This window comes from Corapipo altera, unplaced genomic scaffold, assembly GCF_003945725.1.
Source record: "Corapipo altera isolate COAL_440 unplaced genomic scaffold, ASM394572v1 44, whole genome shotgun sequence".
Taxonomy (NCBI): domain Eukaryota; kingdom Metazoa; phylum Chordata; class Aves; order Passeriformes; family Pipridae; genus Corapipo; species Corapipo altera.
The window spans coordinates 6,013,498-6,041,212 of record NW_020884880.1 but is presented as its reverse complement, the minus strand read 5'-3'; the positions used below and the strand labels follow the sequence as shown (position 1 = coordinate 6,041,212).

At 37.2% G+C, this 27,715-nt stretch overlaps 1 protein-coding gene across 10 annotated transcripts in view; it reads left to right on the top strand.

The window, feature by feature from the left end:
- The window catches only part of THSD7A (thrombospondin type 1 domain containing 7A), a 282,013-nt gene that overhangs the window by 69,022 nt on the left and 185,276 nt on the right, over positions 1-27,715 (top strand). For 8 of the 10 annotated variants that reach the window (XM_027639106.1, XM_027639103.1, XM_027639110.1 and 5 more), the window contains one exon: positions 14,329-14,854. In XM_027639106.1, the coding sequence (XP_027494907.1) occupies positions 14,695-14,854 (160 nt within the window). In that variant the 5' untranslated portion in view covers positions 14,329-14,694. Of the gene's footprint in view, positions 1-6,817; positions 6,837-14,213; positions 14,855-27,715 lie in introns of those variants that run through there. The other 2 variants (XM_027639109.1, XM_027639105.1) reach the window with 2 other exon arrangements.

The window sequence follows — 27,715 nt, the reverse complement described above, 5'->3', positions numbered from 1 at the left end:
AATATCACTATTTTGGAACAACAAAGACAAAAATAAGGTAACAGTGCACTGTGTCAAACATATGATCTTAAACTTCAGTTGTTTCATTTAGCATTTCATCCCTAGAGTGGAGTTTACATTAGCACCATTACTATTAAAGGCTGTATCATGCATCTTTCAGCCACTTGTAACATCACATTTTCAGGTAACTTCAAAAATGAATACCTTTCTATTTTCCTTTTCTATTTTCCTTTTATTTTTTTTTTTTTTAGTGTTAGATAATTGTTTCAAATATGGAAAAAAGAACAGTTTTAAATGGGTAGGAACTCAGTAGATTGGCCCAAACCTGGAGAGTGGAAAGTGAACAATGGAGGCATGTTTTCATTAGATTAGAAATATTATTCTTTGGAACTCAAGGTGCAAATTATGCTGTGCCATAATGTTCTTTTCAAACACACAAGATAAAATTTACATATCTAAATTGGATCAGCTTGAATGGGTTTCCCTGCTGTCTCATCCCCTCAGCTACAGTCTTTCTGAAATGGCCTGCAGGTGGATCCAAATAGTATTTTTTGAGTCTATTTTTAAGAGCATCTCTAAAATAAATATTTTTTCTTTTAGTTTTATATTGATTTCTTGCAGTGAACATCAGCAAAAATTCTCCTATGCCTCATCTGAGTGTAATCTACATAATAATTGAAGGTTTAAATTTAATTGTGCTTATACTGGCTTTCAGAATAACAATTTAAACTGGCTCAATAAAATCACAATTGTTTCATATTGTTAAAAGAGTAATATTTTTCTCTTATTTCTTTCTGTTTTTATGTGAAACATCTTAAAAGTATGTGTAAGTTCTTTTGATAAATGTGACAAATTTTGCTATCCAAAGGAGTTTGAGGGAAGACCCTGCAGACAGTGTTGTTCTACATTGCTGGATTTTCTTCTGTTTTTTAAAGGTAAACTCACTGATATTGTACTGATTCAGATTTTTTTTTCCGTCTCCATAAACTTCCGTCCCCTAACTTTCATAATATTTTATTACATTAATCTGGATGAAAGTGTATAGACTATTTTTACCCCTACTGAAATAATTATATTCTTAATAGATTTTTATCAAGTATGAGGGTAGATCTCATCATGGTCTGCAGCATCCTCATGAGAGGAAGTGGAGGGACAGGCACCGATGTCTTCTCTCTGATGACCAGTGACAGGACCTGAGGGAATGGCCTGAAGTTGTGTCAGGGGAGGTTTAGGTTGAACATTAGGAAAAGGTTCTCCACCCAGAGAGTGGTTGGGAACTGGAACAGGCTCCCCAGGAACGTGGTCACAGCAACAAGCCTGACAGAGTTGAAGAAGCTTTTGTCAATGCTCTTAAGCACATGGTGTGATTTTCAGTTTTGTCCTGTGCAGGGCTGGGATTTGGACTTGATGGTCCTCGTGGGTCCTTTCCAACTCAGGATATTCTATGATTATCTTATTTTACTTCATTTTATCTAGCTACTCTATTTATTTTGTGGTTGTTTAGCAATACAACTTCTGACATATTGAGGAGAAACAGCACAAGTAATAATTTAACTTCTGAGAACAGCATCACTACAGCTCAAAGATAATGTTTTATGTCCTGCAAAACAGAGTTAAAAAGTTCTAAGGGGAGTATTTTTAGAGTGTGTCTCTGATGTATGTAAAAAAACCGTGTAGAATAGTCTTAGGCTATAACAGTTTCGGTATCAAGGAATGGATGACCTCAAGCTATGCCAGTTGCTTTACTAGGTATGCATGTATTTTAACAGTGCAAAATTTTAATGTAAGAATAAGGAGTATTCTTATACATTGTGCTTTGTTTAATAGACAATTAGAAGCAGAAAAGTGTTTGACGTCAACGGAGCTGCACAAGCCTCTGTCCAAGGTGCTGAGGGTTAGAGTTGGGCTCAGCATGGTGAGATGGTACAGGACCTGCTGTGGCACTGGCTGGGGTGGGTGAACTGTGCTCTCTTGCCATTATTATTTTTATGTCAAGGTTATACTCTGGGTGAGTTTTGGGTTTAGAGGTTTTTTGTTTAGTTTTGGGTTGGGTGTGTGGATGGGTGTTTCTATTTTTGTTTTGTTTTGTTTCTGTTGTGGTTTTTTTTATAAACTTCTTATCTAGTCTGTGTAGAATGTTAGAGTGTTACAGGAAAGTCAGATCTGGCTAGGAAGTTTTATGGCTAAAACTCAGCATTATCAACTCTTTATCAGTTTATCTACTGGCTTTAACTCAGGCTGTTGTTTATGTTTCTTTACCTGGAAGATATGAGGAGTCTATTAAGTTCTATGTATAGAACTTAATAGTTCTGTGTTGATGGAGTTTGTTTCTCCTGTTCTTGCCAAAGTAATTTGCAATTTTATGAGAATAGGGTAGGATTATTGCTGTATTCCATGACGATGTTACTCTTATATATTAGTGAGAGAAAAAAAATCATCCTAATTAGTATTTATTGATACAACATTAACATTTCATTTTTTTTTGAAGATCACAATAACTGCCTTCTTCCATCTGAGTGATATTCAAGGAGGTGTGATTGGCCTGAAGTCCAGTGACTCTGTCTAACTCATGGAGCCTTCACTTTTATATTACCACAGTAAGAGATTAATAATACTACTTCTTGAAAAACACCTCAGATGTCATTGGTGAGGGGGCTAAGGAATAAGATATATTCTGGTGGTTTTTCTTTGATTGTAGGATTAGTTCTCTTGCTTTAGGCTTTTACGGAATACAGCTTTTAGGGAACACAATAAGGTCTAAATGTTATTTCTGTGATGGAGAACATAAAATACCAGCATTTTGGGAAAAGATTCTGACTATGTTGTGATGGGGAGAGAGGGAGTTGAACTCTAGACAAGGTAGTACTGTTGTGCTCAAGTTATTAGTGGACCAAACTAGGAAGGATGGGCTGTGTGAGGGAAATCTTCTCACACATGCAAACACAAACATACCCATCTTGAAAGTTAACTGACATGTGCCCCACTTGGCACTGCAGTGGTTTAGCACAACTGAGCTGGAGTAAGGAGAGAATGCAGTGTTCATTCCAACTGGCCCCAGTGTCAGGCTTTGGGTGGTGGATTGGTCACAACCTGCACCTTTCCAAACTTGGGCACTCTGCATCTGCAAGATATTGGGCCTCTGTGTAACCAGTGTTTCCCCATAATGTCTACGTGTGTGTGTGTGTGTCAGCCAGACAGCAACAGACCACCAATGAAATCAGCCAACAATGGCATCGGGTTGCAGCTTTACAGACTTCAAGATGTTCTTCTCCTATCACTTACTGATCTATGGTCTGTACTGATGTTCATAACGTTTTAACATAAGTGCACAGTTCCAGATGTCACATCATGGATACCATGTTGTAATTCTGAAAACAGATGAGTAGAACAATTTTGTGGAAGATTCTAACTGTTCAGCTTCATTTATACGACACCTACATATGTTCATAAGATAGTACCTTCACCAAATTATAGGTGTGATGTTTGACTTTTTATGGGAAGTCTTAGGCAAAGTATCATCATAGTTTAATAATTTGTAATAAAATTGTAGTGAATTGGTAAGTTGTAATGAAACTCCTTGCTGTCTCCTCTCTGGTTAGTCCTTAGTCTTTTAAACTGCATTTATTGTTTATAATACAATGTGTTTCAGTTTAGCAGACATAACACTTGTGCTAAGTGTCATTTTTCATCTTTTCTTAATATTTACCATCAGATAGAATGTGGATTATTAGTTCATTTGGGAAAATCAGGACACAAAAAAGTTAATTAAAAATGAAAGTATTGCTTTTGTGTAAGACAAGAAGTACCTTGAAAGTTTTCCAATAATCTTGTGTTAAAAAACAGTGTTTGCTTTGCAAAGAAATCATTTGTTCTGCCATAATGAAGCTAATTATTCTCAGCACACACTAGCTATGTCAAATTGCAAAATGAACATCAGACTTTGCATGTTGTAAAAATTAAAACACCATCAGTTGAGTTAATGAAGAGCATACAATGAATATGATCTCATTTTTGCAATGCAGTTAAAGTGAAAGCCATTTAAAGAACTGTTGCAAAAATCATAATTTAGGGGGAAAAGCAAACAATAAAAGAAATGTTTACTATCTATTTTAATTACTTTCTGCTTAGAGGTATGCATTAGGTTTATTTATTGTTTGATTTCAAATTCTTTCTCTTAAATGGTTTAAGAATACAGTGGCTAATGATCCATTCTCAAATCAAATGAATACAGTCTTTTGTACTCCATTATACAAAGCCAAAGGAACTCATTTGTGACTGTTTCATTATGATATCATATGAAGATCACTACTTGAAATTGTAGGGTAGCATAAGGATGGGAATCTGAAACAGAATATGAAACACTAAAGAGAATTACTGCAATTATTTTTTTTCAAATGGAAAAAAAAAAGAGACTGGGTTTCTGAATTACGTACCAAACACGTACATGTAATGAAGATGCTATCCCCTATTTCTATTTCAATTATTTTTTTTTTCTGTAGAATTTCTTACCAAGACAGCACTACAAAAATCTCTCTTTGTGATAGATGATCTCCTTTGGACTTTCCTAATGTTTGATGGAAAGAAGTTATTCTGTCCTGGCCAAAGACAATAGCAGAAGCAGGGAACCTTCACTGTACTTCACCAGTCCATTCAGATATGATAGTTGTCTTGGGAGCTTAGAAGAAGCCCTGCCAAACTGCCTATCTGCAAATCAAGAATAATTTTTATCAGAGATCATTGTAGTCAAATAACTCAATGTAGTTAAGTTTTATATTAAAAAAAAAATCTGATTCACAAGGTTGGAAATCAAGCAAGTATTTTGTTGACTGCCAGTCAACCGGTTACTGACAGAGAGAGGCGATTTGGTGAAGGCATATGCATGTTTGAAGTGTTTGACATAATGGAGTTCTTTTCTGAATCCTGTCAGGATATTGCTTTGCTATGGCAACGCTGTAACTTTACAGGAGTTTATTGAATTTATTGAATGGCACCCTACTTGAGCCTAAGTGAGATATGTGTCCTGCTATTCAGCAAGTTTTAGTATTTGGGCGATATTCAAAGCCCATATGATACTTAAACTCGTTTAGGTAAGATCATATACAGTTATCAGATATGGGCAAACTTCTACATATGTTATAGTTCTACCTGTATATCTGTAAGAAGAAAGAACTAAAATGATAACATGCAGTTATCCTCCAAGGTCTATAAAGAAGGTTGCTTATAATGGTTTTCTAGTAGCTTTGGGAGGTAGCAGAATATATTTTTTGTCTTCATCTTTCTTCATGTAAAATTATTTGGTTTTATGGTTGATATAAAGAAAAATACTAAATACTTATATACTAAAAATTGCTTCTGTAAACACTGAAGCATTGAAAATACCTCCGAGTCAAACTGTGTGATGGAGACATTACTGTTGGAGCATACGTAGAAATGTCTGCAGGCACTGGATGGAGTTGGACCTAGTGGTGAGAGTATTTTAGCAACATATTACAAAAATTGACATTTTCTTTTTGCTGCGTGGGGTATCTCAGAAGAGTAACCACTTATTCAGGCATCAATACATCAGCCGGACAACTGAAGTTATGTGTTGTATCTGTATTTATATATGGGTGCAAAGAGAATTCAAGCTGACATAAATTGTGTTAGTATCTTGTTAGCATAATGTTAATATGTGAAAGAATCATAAATTATTTTTATCCTATTGATACATCTATGTAAAGTTTGACTTTTGCTTTATGCATGACATGCCTTTTCTTTTGCACTAATAAATCATATTCATCTCTTTACCTTAACTCAGGTTGTTTTTTTACCTGAATTCAGCATCATTCGAATGTTGTCATTGTTGTTTCAAAGTCATGCTTCATTTATTTAGTGCTCTACACTCCACTCCATCTGTGTAAATTAAATTTCCTTGTCCTAGGGAAATCATGCTCTCATTTAGCTGGATGGTTACAACTGAACTCAGAGATGATCTAAAGACAACTGCTTTGTAAGTTTCTATAGTATTTCAATAATAATTCAGTCACTGAGAAAACTTCCTGTTTTAATCTCCTCCACACCATTTCTTCCTTCAGTGAGCAGAATATCAAAGTAAGTTGTCACATATTCTGCAGAGATTGTGTAGATGCAACTGTCAATTATTTAGACCGTGGTTAGTTTTGAACCTCATGGGAAACACTTGTGGGAGTACCAGAGCTCCCACTAACAGTTAATTGGGTGATCTTTTTATCCTATTTTCAGATATACAAATATAATAGCAATTGGAGAAAACTGACAATATTGTCTTTTGTCACCACAGAAGAACAATGGTGCAAATTTAATGAATCTTTTTGCTGCCTTGAAGTGTCACATCACCTTACGCTTGGCTTGATCCCTCTAGTGAGGCTCTAATTTTAATGTTAATGCTGATAATTTAGAGTACATTTTTTGGCAGCACACAGAATGCATTCGATGCATTGTCATCTGCATGCAGAAAATCCAGTTATATGTGGTTGTGATGTCAACTATCCCGGTGCATAGATTTGATTACTTGCTTGCTTTTTGCCCCAGAAATATTGGTGTGACGGAATGTAGGAGAGGATGGTGGTGGAGCAGCAGAAGAGGAGGAAAAGTCAGCACATAGGAGAATGGGAGGTTTAGTTAATACAGCTCAGCGTTTTGAAACTAGTCTTTGTGGTTTGAAATGATAACCTGCTTTCATTAATATCTGCTTAGAATTTGTTAACTTTGTTGCCTTCCTTATTTAGATTTACTTTTTGCTCCAGAGTTGACTTCAATAGGTGACCTGTAATTTTCAATAATTGATCAGTAGGAACAGATTTGCCTCTACCTCCCAGGTAAAGCATCTACCATGTAATGAAAGTATAACAGATGGAACACACTTGTGAAGCTTTTATATAAAAATTGGAGAGTGAAGGTTTTATTTTGAGATATTATCTTCAGTGCTCCAACTTTATTCATAACCTAAGATTTTGCAAAATATTATTATTAATGATATAATGGTATTGGGGCTTAGTTAGTTAGCAAATCAAAATTGAACCTTGGTTGTTAATTTAGAATGGTTTAAATCTAACCTCATCTTACCCCATGTCAGAATGGTGTGAGATTGATTATCAGTTTCCTGAAGTTATACTCCTCTTGTTTATTGAACTCTTGAAGCCAGCACAAAACACGCAGCTATACTTTTGGCTAGCTAAGTTAGGACTCTTAGGAGGTTAACAAATTATTAAAAGCTATTTCCACCTATATTGTGTTTGTCACTGCTAATGAGTCTGTCGATTTCTGGAAACCACTAAACATATTGGTTAAGTTAAAAAAACCTGCACTAATGAAACAACAACTCACAAAAGAAAGCAGCCTTGTTTAATTTTCTTATTAATTTCTATTACTTAACTATTTTAAGAGTTGATAACAGAATGTTTGAGTGATTTATAACCTGAAAAAGAAGACCAACAGTTCCCTCCTTGAAAATGGAAATTGGCTTGTCAGACATTTAGATGAAGAATGATCAATCAATAGGATTTTAATAAGGGAAAGGCTTAAAATTGACTGAAGGTGGCTTTTGTTTAAGGTGATTTGGTATGTGCAAATTACTAAGCTCTCCCTGGAGAGGATTTTCAAAGGCAATAATGGGCACTGATTTTCTTTGTTTATACCATTCTCTTTCTGTTCCCCTTGTCAGGGATTTCAATACTTACCTCTCCATTGCGTCTTTGAAATCTCCCTGCCTGCCTTTCAGGTCCTGTGAATAATTCTACTTATTTGCATGTACAACTATAAGTTTTAATCACTGTTTTTCTCCAGTGAGAATATTAATTGGATAAACATTTATTTTCAGCATAAGTTCATGCTAGGCATAGGGGCTAGCTGTTCCCATTGGTTTTAGGAATACAAATTTCAAAAGTACATACACACATTGGAGGAACACAGTTGACTTGGAAAGTCCCATTAAAATCCTGTGTTTTGTTTGTCTGTTGGAAAGTCTAGTATAATGGGCTTGGAGTTAGAAAACCGGTTCTAAATGGCAGTTATGGTCAATTGGGTTTGTTTGTTTTGTCCATTAATGAAGTCTGTGTTGGGCTTTCTGAAACGGAGGTAACTGAAGTTGGATTAAAAAAGCTCCATTACCTGTGAAGTCTTAATCACATAGGTACACAAACTGTAGATCAATGCCAAATGCATTATAAGACTAAACAGTATATAGCACACCCACAAAAATTCGGGTTTTCACTATTTCCTCCCAGTATTTTTTTTCTCCACTTAGGTTTCTTATCCTGATTTTCTTGACTCTGTTTTCTTGGCTCTTTTTATCACTTGCTCTTTCCCAAGTTTTCTGTCTTACTAACTTGGAGGTTAGCTTTATGTCCCATGCTCACTTTTGTTCCCAGTTTTATTTTTTTTCCCCTTAGCACTCTGTAAGCAAGTGCATACTGGTATCACAATTATAGAAGAGTTTGTGCAGACTTCTTTTTGGAGGTTATGATAAGAAGAGCACACTGATCTACATGAACAGTAGAAGAAAAGTTCATGTTTCTTTCCTGATGCAAAGATTACCAAAAGTGAAAAATTCACTCTTTTCCTCATAAACATTTTTTTCTTAAATTAACATAGAAAAAGTCACGGAGAAAATTTTGATCTTTGCAGCCAGTTCTGATCTTTGAATAGGTTCTGTTTTATGCAGTTGGCATTGAAGCCAATATAATCTGGGCAGAAATGACAAAATTTGTTCACAGAGTTTAAAGCCAGATAGTAGAATTATCTAATTTAATCTGACCTTCTGCAGCTCGTGGGCTACTGCATTTCACAAAGGCATTGATTTGTTTAGGCCAGTAGCCTTTCCTCGGTTAAATCATCAAGTTAAAACTAACATTTTTCTTGAAAACGAAGATGGTAAATACACTCTTTCATCATGTGTCTTGATCCAAAGCTAGGTGCCCTCTTTGATAAATTCATTGATTTCTTACTTGAATTCCTCTAGCTTGATCTCTCACCAAGCTGTTCTAGACATACTTCCTGGCCGTACTTTAGTGTGCCCTCCCTACAAATGCTTTCTTTCCATGAATGTTCCGTGCCAAGGATGTTGATTTTGTTACCTACCAAAGGGATCTACAAAAAAAAAATACAACGACCAGATTAAAAAAAAAAACCCAACACTTTTTTTTTTTAAACTGAAAATCCCACACCATACCAATGAAAAAATGGCTAGGAAAAGATCTAGATTTAAATTAGATTAAAAATCAAACAAACACTGCCTTCCCCACCTCCCCCCTCCACCAGTATAATCAAACAATAAAAAGAAAACCTTAAAAAAAGATAAATCAGTCCAAGAATTACTAACTTACCTTAACAAAAGCAAAGCATTCGTAAAGTCAGAACTAGACTTTTTCTTGTTGCAAATTTTTTGAAGTAATCAGGAAATACTGAAGAGTTTTAAGTGTTCATTATTAACATACTCCAGTAATTTTATACATACAATGCTTTACTTCTGCGCAGCTCACACATACAACTCTGAAAATTCCTAATTTGTTCTCCTATTCCATGATCTAAAAGAATGATACAAATTTAACAAACAGGCATTGTGATATCTCTAATATTTGCAAAAACATTTGCTCTGGGAAAACCATAAAAAAATTATGCTATTTGTATGAAAGAGGCTGGGTTGGTTTTGGTTTTTTGTTTTAGATATTGCAAGTTTAAAAAGAGGATGTGTTACAATGAAAGGACAAAATCAGGGTCTCTTACCTGCTATTAAAGGATAAGAGAAATCTATTCTAGCATACTATGACATGGTTGAGTGTGACACCTAGAGGCCATATGTTTAGGATCCCTAAAAAATAACTTTTTTCAGCTGCAAGTTTTGCACAGCACATTTAATTTTTAAATTGACTTAAACACTGGAGCTGCTGGATTTTGAAAAACAAATATATTAATATTTTTTTTCCAGATTTTTCATGTTTAGGATATTTTTTGTGGCTTCCCTGGCTTGGCTCTGTACCACTGATATGAAGTAAAATAAGAGACTGTTACTTAGTCTGGTAAATAGTACTTAATGATCTGCAGCAAAGCCTAGAAGAGCACTGTACAGCCTATTCCATCCTGAAGTTCTCAATATCTAATAAAATTCTTGCAGTTCCCATCTCAAGGCAATTATTACAATATACCTGCAACTGTAGTAAAATATCTGCATGGATGTCAGGCTCTTACCAAATGCAGAGATAGAATTTCTAGCCCATGAGTTTATACCAGGGAATGAAGAGAATAAAAGCTTTTTTTGGCTGTTACATGAATTATTTAGATCATGGATGTTGCAAGGCAAACATGGATGTAGGGGAACATCCTACACCTTCCTAACTTCTTTAAAAGTTAGGGGTGCAGCCATACCACTGCGTCCCATGAACGGGATATATCCAAGGGCATCCTAATATGGTGACTGAACCATATCAGCATGTTACAAATTTAGAGTGCTTTTCAGAAATATGTGGTACTGTATTATCCAGTAGTCATTGGTTGTAATAAACTCATTATAACTGTAGAGTTAGATGTCTAGAAGATAGGTGTCTTATTGCTTTTGGCAGCATTTGTCATTTTTACACTTAAGAGAGGGGGAAAAGTCTCGGAGATAAAATGAACAGAGTTCAGATGGAGGGGATTTTGACTTTTCTACAAAAGAAATAAAATATTTTTCATTCTTCAGAATTTGGGTGGTTTTTTTGTGGTATCCTAGTACTCGTGCAGAACAGATGGTTTTGTGGGGTACAGCTGTAGAGTCCATAAAACATCTTCTATAGATCTAGAGAAATGGACTGAAACTTTTCTAAAGATTTCTAGCTCAACCAGAGTCTGAAATTGAAGGCGAATGAAAGTGATGCTGGATGCAGCTCTTCGGTTTGTATTTTTTACCCCAGAAACAAGTGTGCCCTATATATTTTGTACCCTCGCATGCTCTTTGACCTTACTATGTGTAGAAATACATCATCAGAATGTCAGATTAATATGAACCTGAAGCTTTTATTCATGGCATTTCATAAAGACAAGGGGCTTCCTGATAGCAGAGGAATACCAGCAGGGTGATTCTATTTGAAATATATATCTTGTTATCATTTCTATTTCCAATAAAAGAAAGGTATAGTATGTTTGTTGTCATCCTCTAGCTGTTTAATGCTTGGAGATATGAACAAAGTAATTCCAATATTTCAGAGTTAACTCTACCTCATTTTCACAAAGGTCTTTGAGGTTAGTCGTATTTTTTTCAAGAAAATGAAAAGGTGCTAAGTTATCAGTCATTTGCTGGAGCAGTTTACAGACTTCATGTAGCTGCTGTGCCTCAAATAAAATAATAGAATCATTTAGTTTGGAAAAGAGCTTTAAGATCATTGAGTTCAGTCATTGACCTAACTCTGCCAAGTCCACCACTAAACAATGTCCCTAAGTGCCACATCTACATCTAAAGAAATAATTGTGTCTGAGTAAAAGCCTACCAAGGTTCATATGTTGGTGCTCTAAGGGACAACACTGACATATTAGGTTTGTGGTATGGATACCAGTGTCAATTGTAGTTTATGCTTTGTCTAGAGGTTTCTTCTCAAGAGCACTTAACCATTTCTTTGGGAATGTCTAAGCCATAAAAAAATGATTCATTATGATTTTTAAGTATATATTATAAGATGGGTTGCCAGTGGACTGGAAATATTGGTTGCACTGTTAACTGGAGGGAACTCCAGTAGCAAATAGGAAGAGGATAGGAGCACATTGGATACGTTGGGGTGGAAAACTTTATCAAAGTGTTCCGGGTAAGGCGTGCTGACATCAGTGGATGCTTACAGTCAGGATATATTCCCTCTTGTGTCCAAAGTCCAACCCCTGCAGTTAGGTTGGTGAGGTTGGTGTTGGTCTCTGTCTTCAGGCATCAGCCTACTCTTTGGCCTGTGGTATCACCAACTTTTTCCTGTCCTGAGTAACAGCGTACGTACTACATAAGCGATCTGGTGTTTGCAAAAACCAGAAAAACCAGCTCTTCAGAAATCCTTTTCTTTTTTATTCCAGACACACAGATACATTTGCATTATTAATATTCTTTCTGTTTTGTCTCTGTAACATATTTCTGAACAGTTCTAAATTCATCATAGCATCTTACAACGAAAAAGATGAAATTGTTCTCTCATAGTTCATTGATTTTTTGACCAATAAAATGGTAAAACCATAAAAAGTAATGTGAAAATATTTTATTTTAATAATCTCTATTTTAGTGATTTTAAAGTATGCGGTCCTATAGTTGCATAAATATAAGAAAATATTTGAGTGTTTGTGTATGTGTGCTTACCCTCTCTCATGATACTGCTTTGTTCTGCTGTCAAAACCCACTTTGATTCATTGTGCCAACTACATGGATGATCTGTTCCCTGATGATGTTTCCAGATGATCTGAGTCACGTACAAAATATTCTCAGAGGCTTTCTTTATACGTTCATAAAAAATTCTAGGTAGAATCCATTGTATTTAATAACTCCAAAAAGGGTGCCTTCTCCCCTGGTCACTGTATAAACTTGACTTTTCCTCTGATGCATAGCTCTGGCTAAAATATTTTTACTCTTAATTTTTCAAAGGAATGTGTAAACTATGTTTTATTTTAATTATGCAAGTCAATACGGCTATTGCCATAGATTTCCCAATGTTCTTAAAACTTCTTTAAGCCCTTAGAGTCTTAATCCTATTTTTCATAAATTATGAATCTGGCATTGTTTTTATTAGGTTGAATATTCTCAAGTCCCTCTACATAGCATGTTAAATAATGTGCGTGTAACTAACCCCAAATTTAGCTGTAAAATTGCTATAAGTCAATAAACTCAGAGAGAATTTTGATTTAAAACAGCGTTTTGTCTAGTTCAACAAAGCAGAGGCTGCAGGGGGATCCATGCTTTCTAAAGTGAATACGGCACGATGTAGGATAAGTGAATAAAATGTATCTTCTGAAGTGCTTTAGCTGAGGGTACAAGTTCTACATCAGGATGCTATGAATTTGTTAAGATCATGGCTTTCTGTGTATCCCTTATCAACCTATAATCTCCTGATTGTTGCCTGTTTTTCAACAGCTGAGGAACAGTAATCCACACTTGCTTATCTCTCTTAATCACAGCCTCATGGTGCTAGAGCTCCCTGAGCCTTTAATTCCCTCTTAGAGGCGTAACAGAGTGGAAAGTAAACAAAGACGAATTTGCAACCTTCAACATTGCTAATTTGCTCTGATGTCAGAATATTTAAACAGGCAAGGACTTGGGAATTATTTGATCACGACTGATTTTAGTCTAATGCATGTGAAAAGGCTGAATCTGAGAAGGTTGTGCAAAATGACAGGCGTCCCAAGAGAGGTTGACTGAGGGTTTCTTCTTTAAACAACAATGGCTCCATCATTTTTCAGCTCTGGGTCCTGTGTTCATACTGTGTATTTTTGTTTGCATTTATAATGTAACTTTTTGAATATGATATAGGTTTTCTTGAAAATTCCTCATTTGCTTCCTTGTTTATAAATGTCAGAAGCCCAATCTTTAGGCTTGTTATTGCATCTGTTCACTGTGTAGTGGGCGGGAGAGATAAAGATCCCTATTTAAAAATCTTTTTCTCTCTCCACGTTTTTGTATCATCTTGACAGCCTAATGTATCCTGAATACTTTCATATGTAAAATGATTGATAACTTGATCTTCAAATTGTTTTAAATTACACAGTTGACATTTATGTATGTATATATGTGTACATACTTACTGGATAGGAAAGGATGTTATCTTGAATTATATATTATGTGCACGCTTCATCTACCACAGAGGTGATATGCTTACACATACATACACACTATCATATACATATATTCATCTGTCCCCATAACAAATAGCTATATGTCATTACCTGAAACAGATTTGATAAATATGCAAGACAATGTAATGTGGGTTTGTTTGTTTGTTTTCCTACATTTTCTTCCATTTTCCTTTGTAAGGTCTTAATTATCTGTTTTATGCACGTGTAATCACTTATTTTTTTTGTTGTTGACAGAACAGTTAATGCAGCATACATACTGTTATCAGGATAAACGTCTGATGCTCTCTTAATTATTATATATTGTTCTGTTTATATCTGTTCTGGTTGAATGACTTGTGTTTCTGAAGCATGTCTGATGATGATTTCTTCTTTTCTTCTTAGTGTGTATCATTTGGGATATTCCAGGGAGAGACGTGTCTGGGAAGCCAGCCTTTTGCAGTCACTCTCTGCGCTGAGATTACAGCACTGGGCTATTTGTGTTTCTCCTCATCCCTGTTTCTCTCTGTCTCTCACTCTCTCCAGCTGGTGTAAATGACTGCTGCTGCCTCCCAGAGCAAGATAACCTGCTCAGTCAGCTGGAGCCCCCTGCGGACAGCTGTCTCGCTTTTAGCTGATGGAAAAGTGCTATAACCGCTGAATGGAAGAGCGTGGAGCAGCAACCATACGAACAGGAGTAGCCGCCGCCGCAGCAGCAAGAGCAAGCGAGGAGGACTCTATTGTTCCCTGGTGTTAAACAGTTTTTCCTTTTCAACTGCCATGCACAATAGCAGAAGAGAGGTTTCCAATCCTTTTCTCCCCATGAAGAAATTCTGAAGAGGGGAGTATTATTTGAAGAAGGTTTCGTGGTCGTGCTGCGGGTTTTGGAGGCAGCAGCAGGCTGCTGGAGGCATGGGGTTGAGTGAGGGGAGCGCTCCTTTCTGCCGTGGTCCAGGGGGTTTTGCCGTGCCAGCCCGGTGTGTGGGAGTTCTCATGCTTCTGCTGCTGGGAATCTGGGACGCTCGTGCACAAAGTGAATTTCAAACTTCATCAGTGTATTTGTGGAAGACCGGTAAGTAAGGATGCTGTGATAACACAACAGCAGTGTATTTAGTTTTTGTTGTAAGTAGTAACCTTTTTGTGTGCTTTGTTTATGTGGAGGGAGAAAGTTAATCTAAATTACTAATGCTTACTGGTAGGATTATAGGGGGAAAAAAATAGGTCATCTTACAGGATTCCACCATCCAAGCAAATATTGCAATTAAAAAAACACACATTAGTGACTCTGTGGCACTGTTTCTGGGATCTCTCATGTGTCTTCTGAGGTTTTTATTTTTTTTAGTAGCTCTATCTTGTACATAAAGGTCAGAGTATTAGTGCCTGTCCACAATAGGAAGGAACGTTTATTACAATTGGAGTCAGCATCATTAACAGTACTCTAAAAATATTGACTTTTCACAAAGAAAGGTGTAATTCAGCATGTCTAATCTTTGTGCCCTGTGCTGACATGTAATATATTCAGTGTGGTAATTGATGGGGAGTTGGGTTTGTTAAATTTAGGTTTGTTGCACAGTATATAGGACACGTGAAAGCTAATGATGGATTAGGTGAAATAATCCAAGTGATGCCAGATCTCATAACCAAAGAGCCAAAGGCAAATAGGCTATGTGGATTCAGCACCACAGTAGATGGATAATTTCCTCTACTTTGATCCTAATGAGTTACGTGTCTGTTTTAAGGATTGCATAGTCATAACAGTGTTTCAGCCTTAACTCTGCATTAAAAATCTGTGGGGAATTTTCTTGTGTCTATTAATATATTACATTAATTCAGGACTTAAGCAATGATGAATATGTGCATTTCAGTTGTCTTGATACAGTTTTAGTTCCTATATAAGTAGAGTCAAACTCTCCTTTAGGAAATTTAAAAAATTCAAGCTAGGAAATATTTCTCATTGGCTTTGTCAGTTGTCTTTCTTCCCTGTATGTTGCCAGGAATAAAACAATCCAAAAAGTGGTAGTTTTGTTTAAAAACTGCTTTTCTATTAAAGGGTAATATAATAGCAAGAGAGTGCAAATTAATCATTTGTCTGAAAAACAACTTTGAGAAGACAGTATCTTTCCTGGATGGAGGGACTCAGCCTTCTGCCACAGAAGCAGATCAATTTACAATTACAGTGATATCCTGAATTTTTTAAGAGGCTCCATCTATCCAGCAGCTCAGAGAGGAGATTAAAAGGAAATTCATTTAAACAAGAAGACAAGCTTTCCAATAACACCAGAAAGAGAAATCTGAGGACAGCAAAATGCTTTGCAGCTTTCACTTCTGACTGAAAGATGGGTTATACAATGACAGTGACCCTTTTTTTACTTTTGAACCATTGGAAAATTAAAAACATCATTTCCATTTCCATTACAGATTTGTAAATGTTCAGCACACGCTTAAAAAGAGATGAAATACATGAACAGGTTTATGCAAAAACACAGTAATAATATAGCATTTTCATACAGCATTTTACATTTACCCTGAGTTGCTAGGCATCAGTAGAATAAACTCTCCAGCATTTTATTATATCTCCATTTAACAGTTTAAAGAATTGTATTTAAAAATGTTAAACGGCTGAGGATAATAATATTTCTAGTTAACTACTACTTAAGAACATGTGCTGTCAATTTGCTGTGGACTTACTTTGCTGTCCACTTACTTTGCACATAGTACACGTGCTCTGAAGTCTTCTCAGTTAAACCAGCAAGAAGGAAACTGGGCTGGCTTTTGTCTTCTACCCCTTTTCTCCCTTCCTGGCAAAGACTGCTCTTAAGAAACTTTTGTGTAGAACAGGTATGACCTAATTACTTTGCCTAGTGAAGAGCTAGTTCTTCCCTTCAGCTCTTCTTCTGTGAACTGTTGCCTCTGTTTTGCCTGCAATAAGAAATACTTCAGGCATAACGTCAGCGATTTGATGATAACATGATTAATAACAAGTCATGAAAAACAAAAGTGGCTCTTTTCCAATGATGAATGGTAAGATGCTGTGAATAAGGCAGTGTGTCTCTGTTTGGCTTAAATTAAATTTTTGCACTCTTTTTCTGAGCTGTTTATTGAATTTTTTGTTTTCCCCCTCCTCCTGTAGGAGGATCTAGAAAGTGAACCAGGAGAATTGCTGGTCAGTGATCTGAAGGGATATCTAGTATAGGATTTATAAAGTTCAGCTAAAGTATCAGAAGCAATAATAAAACTGAACAGTAGTGAGCTCATGCAATTCGGATGGTATTTTGCTTCTCCTTCTGTGAGGGAGACAGGATAGGGGAATGTGTAGCTGAGACTTTGTCTAGGAAGTCAGCTTCATTATATGCCTTTTGGGACCAGTTATGTCCATTTTTTGAGAACCATGCTTTTTTTAATTGAATTTAGTCTGTCTTCAGCTTTTGTAAGTGCTGTTTATGACTTGCAGCCATCTGATTTTTTATTTCTAAAGATTTTTGAAATACTGCCTTGCTGTATGCTATTCCATGTGTTCTATACTGGTTTACTGCACTGTGTTTTCTTAAGGATGCCCTTGACAATAATCTGCAATGGTTGTAAGGTTTGAATTGAGGCATTCTTTCTCCTATGGGATAATAGTGTGTGGGTGGGTGGGTTGTTGTTGTTTGTCTGGTTTTTGTTTTTTGATTGTTTGGTTTGGCTTTTTTTTTCTTGAGGGATTGGTGTTTTGTTTATGCAGTTTGGGGGGATTTTTTGTTGTGTTGGGTGGAGGGGAGGAGTGTTCTTCTAATTCAAATTTGAAGTGTTTGCTTCCAACCTATGAAAATCTCTCAGGGGTCATGACTTCCTGTTTACTACCATCCTCCTGTGTACTACCATAAAAATCTGAGGTTTTTGCAATACTCAGTTATCTTTGATTCAGCATGGACAATGTTGTGAACAATCTGCTTTGAGCAGGGAGATTGAACTAAAAGTTATTTCCAGAAGTCCCTTGTAATGACCACCATCCTGTGATATGGATGCCATCACTATGTAATTTTTACTTCTCCAACTGAAACTGCTTTGAAGTTTTGGCTTTTGTAACTTTTTTTGATCTCTTGAGAGAACAGGTATTTGCTGTTCTGGTGTGTTTAATGGGCCTTCACAGTTCTGAATGGCATTTAGATGAACAAAGTTGATCATAGTTACTAGTGTTTAAACTAGGTTTCTCACCAAACATTCTCAGTCCGTACCATGCAGACCTGGTGTATGCGATTTATTCAGTTACAAATACACAGCTGGTTCATTTTGTGTAGTCACTGGGAAAGTCATCTTTTTTTGACATAAACTAAAGCAAAGTTATGAAACAGCTAGATTCCCAGAGTTGAGTCATGATGTATGTCTGCTTGATGATATGAACTAGAGAACAGCAGCTTTTAGCAACTCATGGAAGAGAAGCTGTGGTACTGAGGGCTGGTGATTCCATTGATGTGAGGCAGACACTACCAAGTGTTGAACTTTTCAAGTCAAAAAAGATTTTTAATTACCTGTTTTGTTCATCAGTAATTGTCTTCTCTGATTCTATTGATTTAATAGTTGCTTGATTCAGGTTCTACACTGCTACATTGAATTTCTTTGAGTTCCTGAGATGTTTTAAATTTTGTTCCTATTCTCCCTTAACCATTACGATTTTCTTTTGAATTTTACTGAATATTATTGAATTATTTCTGTGTATGCACAAAAAAAAAAAGGATATATCTATGTGCCACAACTCGGAAAAATCTGCATGTGCTAACTTTTGTTACATTTTATTGTCCAGTTTGTTTTATTTTTAGAGTGATTTTGGGTTTTATGATCATGGTTCAGTTTATACAACACCAAGCCTGCTGGAAGAAAATGGGGTCCACCTGTCTCAAAGTTGGGAAAAGAATCTTAGCTCAGGAGTTGGCAGGACTTGTTGAGAGAGCTTTAAATTAGATTTGAAGGGGGGTGGGAACAGGGCCAGGCTCGACATAGATAAGGTGTGGGAAGGGGAGAACTATAGTGACCACTCTAGTAGCAAAAGGAAGCTTAAAGAGGGAATACCTCAAGCAAGCACAAGCAGCCAAAGACATTATTACAAGACAGGGCTATGGGTCGTTCCTTTGCACCCCTACTGGGATATTGACACAATCAAATACTTCTATAAAGTGCCTGTACACCAATGCACAGACTATGGAGGAACTAGAGATCTGTGTGCAGTCACAGGGTTTTGATCTCAGTGCAGTTACAGTGATGTGATGGGATAGGTCATATGACTGGAATGTTGTCCTGAAGAGCTACACACTGTTTAGGAGAAACAGACCAGGAAGGCACAATGGTGGAGTTGCCCTTTATGTGAGGCAACACTTGGCATGTATCGAACTCTGTCTTGGGATGGATGACAAGCAAGTCAAGAGCTTATGGTTCAGGATAAAGGGACTGACTAGTGAGGGTGACACTGTTGTGGGTATTTGCTACAGGCCACCTGATCAGGAGGAAGAAGTTGATAGGGCCTTCTACAGGCAGCTAGAAGGAGCCTCAAAGTCACGGGCATTGGTTCTTGTGGAGGACTTTAACTACCCTGACACGTGCTGGAGAAGCAACACAGCAAAGCACAAATAGTACAGAAGGTTCCTGGAAAGCATTGATAACAACTTCCTGTCAGAGATAGTGGAGGATTCCACAAAGAATGGTGTGCTGCTTGACCTACTAACAAACTGTCATAGCCTCGTTGGCTATGTGAAGGTTTGACTGTAGTGACCATGAGGTTGTGGAGTTCAGTATGAGGTGAGAAGGAAACAGGGCAGCAAGTAAGATTGCGAACTGACTTCAGCTTCTTCAGGGATCTTCTTAGAAGAATCCTAGGGGAACAGGCCCTGCAGGCAGAGAGGTCCAAGAGAGTTGGTTGATATTCAAGGATCATTTCCTCCAGACTCAAGAGTGATACCACCCAATGAGCAGGGTATTGGGCACAGGGAGCAAGAGACCTGCATGGATGAATAAAGAACTCCTGTCATTTTGCAAGTGTAAGCAGGAAACGCAGAAGAGATGGATGCAGGGTCAGGCTATTTTGAATGAATATAGAGAAATTTTCACAGTAAGTAAAAATGAGACAAGGAAGGCCAAGGCCCATCTGGAATTAAATCTGGTCAAGGATGTGAAGGACAACAAGAAGGTTTTTTCCAAATACATCAATAATAAAAAGAAAACAAAGGATAATATGGGCCTGTTACTAAATGGAGGGGGGGACCCTGGTAAAAGAGGATGCAAAGAAGGCATATTTACTGAATGCCTTCTTTACATCGGTCTTCACTGATGAGACCAGCCCTCAGGAATCTCTGACCCAAGAGACCAGGTTAAAGGAATGTTGGAAGGAAGAATTTCCCGTGGTCAAGAAGGATTGAGTTAGAGAACACCTAGTCAAACTTGACCTCCACAAGTCCATGGGCCCTGATAGTTTACATCCATGAGTGTTTAGACAGCTGGCAGATACCATAGCTGGACTGCTCATGATTATCTTTGAACAGTTATGGTGATCAAGAGAAGTACCTCAAGACTGGTGAAAGCAAATGTCACCCCATCTTCAAAAAGGGCAAGAAGGAGGACCCAGGGAACTACCTACCAGTCAGCCTCACCTCAATCCCTGGGAATGTGATGGAGCATGTCATTCTGTAGGCATGTCTATCCACATGGATGACAAGAAAGTGATAAGGAGAGTCAGCATGGCTTCACTGAAAGTAAATCACGTTTGACCAACCTGATTGCCTTCTACTATGAAACAGCTACCTGGATGTACAAAGGGACAGCAGTGGATATTGTCTACCTCAACTTCAGCAAAGCTTTCAACATTGTCTATTACAACATCCTCATAGACAAACTCTGGAAGTGTGGACTGGATGAGTGAACAGTAAGGTGGATTGAGCACTGGCTGAAAGGTAGATTACAGTGACACAGGGTCTAGTTTGAGGCCTGTCATTCGTGGTGTCCCCCAATACTTGGGCCCAGTATTGTTGAACTTGTTCATCAATGACTTGGATGAAGGAGTGGATGCCTCTACAGCAAGTTCTCTGACAACACAACGCTGTGAGGAGTGACCAATACCCCAGAGAGCTGTTCAGCCCTTCAGAAGGACTTTGACAGGTTGGAGAGTTGGGCAGACAAGAACTGTCTAAAATTCAACAAAGGCAAATGGAGGGTCTTGCACCTGGGGAGGGATAACCCCAGACACCAGGACAGGCTGGAGACCGACCTGCTGGAAAGTAGCTCTGTGGAGAAGGACTTGGGGGTCCTAGTGGAAAACAAGATGTCCATGACACAACAGTGTTCCCTTGTGGCCAAGAAGACCAATGATATTCTGGAGTGCATTAGGAAGAGCGTTGCCAGCAGGTTGAGGGAGGTGATCCTGTCCCTCCACTCAGCCCTAGTGAGGCTGCAACTGGAATACTGTGTCCAGTTCTGGGCTTGTCAGTACAAGAGAGAGATGGAGCTCCTGGAGGGGGTGCAGCAGAGGGCAACAAAGATGATTAAGGGGCTGGAGCATCTCTTAGGAGGAAAGGCTGAGGGAGTTGGGCGGGTTCAGTCTCGAAAAGAGATGACTGAGAGGAGACCTCATCAATGTCTATAAATATCTGACGGAAAGTTGTCAAGAGGATGGAGCCAGGTTCTTCTCAGTGTTGCCAAGTGATAATACAAGAGGCAACAGGCAGAAACTGATGCACAGGAAGTCCTACCCAAATATGAGGAAGAACTTCTTCACTGTGTGGGAGACCACATACTGGAATGGATGGCTCAGAGAGGTTGTGGAGTCTCCCTTACTGAGGATATTTCAAGAACAGTCTGTACACAATACTGTTCAATGTGCTCTAGGATGACGCTGCTGGATCAGGGAAGTTAGACCAGGTGACCCATTGTGATATCCTTCAACTTGACCCCTTCTGTGATTTTGTGATTTTCATATTCAAAGAAGTTTATAGTCTTGTTTATACTGCCCACTGTGGGCTAAGATGTTGATGTATCTGTAAGTTTTGCAGCAAACAATGTGATGACTGCTGATTCCTAAATACTGCTATACAGTTTTCACCCTTTCAAAACAAGAAGATGCATGTTTTTCTTGGTCTGTCATTTTATCATGCAGGACATATATATACACCATTTCTATACACAACTGACTAAGCATAAACATTTCTTGCCACATGAGAACTCTCCTTTATTTTTTTCTACCCTGGATTTCATTTGTTTTTCTTAAATAACCAACATGGTCATCTGTAATGTGCTGTCAGTGTTGGGTGTGATGCATTCCTGCAGTTACTAACATAATTACTGAAGAGCTGCACAAAATCAGCAAGGTTTGATCACACTAAAATTTCATCTTCCAGCACCTTGAAGTACCGCACATTACTCTTTTGAGATGGAAGATGCAGCACTGGATTGATATCTCTGGATCAAAAAAAGTGGTGAGAAAAAATCCAGGGGGTAATACTTTTGCCAGCAGTATCTGATTTAAAGACTACTAATCAGATCCCAGATAGTATAGCTTGGTGCAGCTCTGCAGAATTATTTGAGCTATGTGCAATTGTGTAATACCAAGACTTGGTCTTATGTATAACAATTTCAGTAGAACGTTTTCCCCTTCTTTTTAACAAAGGTAGAACTTGAAATAGGCTTTCTGTGGGTAACAGTGTCCTTTTAAAATTAAAATGGAAAAAGAAAAAAGTCACTGTTTCCTGAAGAAACCAATTAAGTTTCTATGTTTTCATACTTATGTTAAGTCTCAGTATGTGAGAGTTGGTCCTTAGATGATAACTTGTTCAACCTTTGATGCATTTGAGAATCAGAGGAAGGGGAGTGATACGGATGTAGGCAACATAAGAAGATCACAGGTACCCTTGGGGTAGTGGAGGCCTTGAGTGAAATCAGTGTGCCAAGTGGTTTCCAGTGGGACTAGAGGGGTGTTGCAAGCTCTGCAATCCAAGAGTTCTCCTTAATCAATTTCTGAGCATTTTTAGGCAGCAGCATGTGATTTTTCCTAGTTCCACTGCCTTGTGAAGAGGACTGCACAAGGGCCTTCTACTTCACCTCAGTAGCCTATAAACAAAGGTTTTGCTGTTGCTGTCAGATCTTGTAACCAAATCATGTTTCTTCACTGCTTGATATGAACTTGGGTCTCAACACTCCCCTGATTTTTAACCTCTTAGTTTCCCACTTACCCACAGAGAAAAACCAACACAACATCTGCACCATTACATCCTTGTCAGGTTTTGCATTCTGAGACCCAAATCTGTTTTAAAAATAGTTTGGTACCACAAGTGGAATGAGAGAGAAGGGTTTTCAACACTTCTGAAATTCCTCTTCTAACACCTTTGGTGGCTAAAAAACATAAAATCACTGAATTTTATTTTCCCTTTGTATGACTCTAGGACCATCCTTATTTTCACCACACTGACTGTTCCTATTTCATATTAATGCCTGAGGAAGAAAAAAGTCCCTCCTAGGACTGGCAGTCCAGCAGGCATTTCAAAGTGTATCTAAATACGGAGTAACAGGAATTATCAGAAGGGAAGAGGGAGAAAGAAAAAATTACCTAACCAGACCTCTGATTAAAGTGCTTACCTTTCAAGGGCTCTGTCAGCTGCTTTGTTGAAGCTGTTCCATTGCACAGCTGAAAATTCCTAATTTTTTTCAATATTTTATTGTTACTTTTTTTCAAAACCAGAGTAAGGACTTTTTGCAGTAATCACAACTTGAGAACAGAGACAGATAAGCCTGTGTCAGTAACGAGGAAACTCCTGATTTTAAAGAGATTATGAAGAAATTATCTGAAGAGGAGGATTAGATGTGAAGGCCTAAGGAAAATGCTAAATGAGAAAAAGATGTTTTATCTTGAGGCCTAACTGTCAAGAAGGGAATTCACATATGATGATGAAAGAGGGCAACGAGGACCTCTTCAAGGGAAAATAAAGCCCTAGGTATGGCATGGTATCTATGCATCCTTGAGGAGAGAGGTAGGTCAAGAATTTCAAACTGTCAATGTAAAAGGTGTTTTTGAGGATTCATCTCTTTACTTCTCTGGTTTTGGTTACAGAACGAGATAAAAAGAATATTAGTAGAAACTGCATTTTGTCCCCTATTCAAAAAAATTAAAAATTATCCAAGCAAAGTGTGCTAAACAGACATTACTATTAAATATAAATAATCCTCCAGGATGGAATGTGATTAAGTGTTGGTTACATATGCCCTGCATAAATTCATATTAATTAGAATTTATCACTTTTATTTCATTTGGTAATGTGCATCTAAGCAACCACACTGCTTGCTGTCTGTCTCCCAGTTAAATCTGACTTTTATGTAGTCCAATGGGTCTTATCTATCTATGACTTGAATAAGGAAATATTCATTTTCATTAGGCATTTTCGTCACTGTTGCTCTTTGCCCTCGTTTAAAAAATACCCTTTCAGATTTTTTATTCAACAGAAATTTTGCAAAGCATGTGTTAAATCTTTGATAAATTCAAAAGGTTTGTAGTGCAGCCTGGCAAAAAATTTGGCAGAGATGCAGAAAATGGCATTTATAATTATTTATAAATGTTGTTTAGTAGTCTGTCCCTATTTAACAAAATCAAAGTAAATATTTAGATGTTTGGAGAAAAATGTTGTGCTGCTGAAATTCTTTTTCTTATGTAGGTACTTCGCCATATTTGAAATAGGAAAATAGAAAAAAGTGTGCCTGATATTATAAACCTTTAGTTAAGATAAACAAGTACTATACGCTGGAATAATGGTTGATTTCACTTGTAGGATAGCATTTTGAAGCTGTCAGAAAAGTGGAAAATGGTAGTTGATCATGTTGTACTGGTAGCAGAGAATGTCTGGATTGTTTTCAGCAAGTGCCCTGGAGTGCTTATGCTAACTGGATCAGCCGAATCCCTCAGCTCATAGGAATGCTGGAACAAGAGAATACCTCAAAAGTTAGGGGTTGATTTGTTCTGCAGGCTGGCTACTCCAGTGTTGGATTAATTCAATTTTTTTGATACCTTGTAGACCAGGGTTTAACTTTACAGTTCCCCACTCCACTGGATGTTGATGTGGTATTTTATCCTGCTCATTGACTCAGTTGTTCAGATAATAGAAGTATGTGTCTTTTAACACAATAACTCCATATTTAATAGAAAACCCAATTCCCATAATATAAACTATAGTATTATCAAAGACAAATAGTAATCTATATTTTGAGGTAAAATTTGCCATGGTATAAATTAAATTGTTCATTAAACTTTGTATTGTGAGAAAGTAATTTCTGGGGTAAAGGACAATGCACGTATTTATCCTGTTTATTGAAGGTTATGGCCTCCATTCACAACTTCATTATATGTGTCTTTTTATTTTTCTTGTATTCTTCTCTGGTCTGTCCACAAGCAAGTCTTTTCCTTGTAACAGAGCTGAGAGATCCTTTTTCTGGATGTATGTCCAGTCAAAATCTCTGTTTCTTTTTCTTAGATTAGTGAAGCTGAAAAAAAGTGGTGGGCTCCTTAGGTGGGTAGAGATATGTTTAAATTCTCAGTAACAGAAGTTGAAAATCCAGTGGTTTTGTGTAGCACCTCAGAGAAGGCAATGGTCTGACAGAACCGCCAATGGGAGACAGCAGTAGCATTGACTTGGATTTTATTTATGAATTCTTCTTTCTTTTTATGTCTGTTTCTGTCTAGTGAGACAGAAAAAAAATATATGGAGTTACTAAAATAATGGAAGAATTAGAAGAGAGAAACATACAGAAACCCTAAGAAACCATATTACTGGGTAAAAGTTTTCCTAAATAATCACAATTAAAATAACTGTTTTGTATGGATATTAAAACTTAATCAAACAAAAGTTCATGTAATCAGTTTTGCTACCACTAGCACAAATTATTCTGCCCTACAAATCCTGTTGTTAACCCCTTTCATATGAATGGTTTTCAGTGTTAAACTTACCAGTGTCTGGAATTTCATACAAACTCCAGCAGATGTTTACTGTAGCAATCAGCACGTTCTCAGCATTGATTAGCACTGTGATTTTTGGTGCGGCTGACATTGCTTGAAATTGTCAGTAGACCACAGTAGCTGTTTTCTTTTTTTTTAATTTGCTTTCTGTATTTTTTGAGCATTGCCGAGATTGTTTTGGTGGTTTTATGGCTGTGGAATAGAGAAGGAAGTTTTGGTGTATTTACATGAATTTAGGGGAGGAGTGCCATTAGATGCAGCCCTTATTAAGTGGCTCGAGTGGAGGTTTCTTGTGTGATCCCTTGTGAATAGTGTTGCTAGAAAGCAAGCTTTCAAGTGTCCAAATACCTCTAAGAGTTTTCCATAGGTATTTTGAGAAGGAAAGAGATGATGTGACTGTTTTGTGTAGTCTGCTTGTATTACATAAAGTGAATTTTAGGGTATTTATTGGAAATGGTTTCTGATGTAATGAGACATACCTAAACATTTTAAAGATTGATGGCATCTGCTAACCCAGTGAGAAATTTCTTAATGAGAGATGTTATTACATTCTACCTCCTGTATTATGCAAAATGAAATGTTTATATCAGTGAACAATAATATAACTCTGCTTATGTGTGCTGGGGAATAGCTATTTTACCACCAAACCATTAGAGAAATAAAGAGTAGAACAGAGAGAGATTGTTTTATAATGGCTTGTGTTTGTACAGTGCCTAGCACAATTGGGTTCTCTTCATTTGCTGGTGTTCCTATGTACCACAGCTTAATACAAAACAACATAATTAAGACTTGTTAAAGACGCTTTTAAAAAGATATGAAGATAAATTATTAACATTCTAAAAGAACACTCAAATAATGCCTAGTGCCAAAAGTGGTTCAAATAGCTGATATCAAGGTGCCGTACTAGAGGATAGTGGAATAGAAAGTTATTTTCACAGTAAAACAGTGTTATGAAGAACCTTGGAAAGCAGATTGTCTGTGTAATAGTTCCAAAATGCATAGCTGGGAGCAGATGTCTTCAGTAGTAAGAGGAACGTTTTTAAATGTTACTTAGCATTTCCACATTCACAGATTTGGTAGTCATCCCTTCTATTTGTGAGTAGCTAAACTCTTGTTTTGAATTTGCTATGAATGTGCTTGATTATCCTAAAAGATCACTTGTGTTATGTAAAATTTTGCTTGTTTTGCAGTTTACTACTGGTGATTTAGTCAAGTGTACATTGTGATGAATTTTGTCCCATTTTATTCTGCTTCACTTGATTTTTCTTGTGGTTTTCAGTCAAAATAATTCCTGGATTAGACTAAGAAGTGGAGGAAGAGGGGAAAAAGTCATAACAGTAAGACTGCTACATCTTGCAACCAGGAGCATAAACTTTATTTGCAAAATTTGCATTATAAGGTAGTAAAGTGGCTAGATCTTGAATCAAGCCTCAGCCTTGCAAGTGGCTTGCAGTGGGGACACTGGGAATCTGTTTGCTCATCTGTAAAGGGACATTTATGTGAGTATAGTTTGCTGTTGATCCGTGCAAAAACAAAACAGAAGAAAATTTGAGTGTTGTGATTTTTTGATACAGTTATCAGGCAGTACCCAATAAACCAACCCTTTAGCACACATGTAGTTCTTGCCATATGCAAGCAAAAATGGATGTACTGGAAGAGACCGGGACACTTGAAAGATGGGAAGAAAGAAGTTAACGTGAGTGGAGAATACAAACATCAAAAGCATAGGGCAAGCAACCAGCAGCTTTGTTTTCTGTTGAAATAAAAATTTAATATAGATTGTGAGATTGAAAACCCAGGGGGCTGAGAAAAGGTGAAAAATTCTGTGTGAACAGATATGGACATTTTTAAACTAGTCTGACTTTTCTAATCAATCTATCTGAAGTTATTTTCATGCAGTATTTCCAACGATACATGTAGCTGTGTGTGCATTCTTGCATGCGTGATATGTGTGTGATGGTCTGAAGACACTGTTGA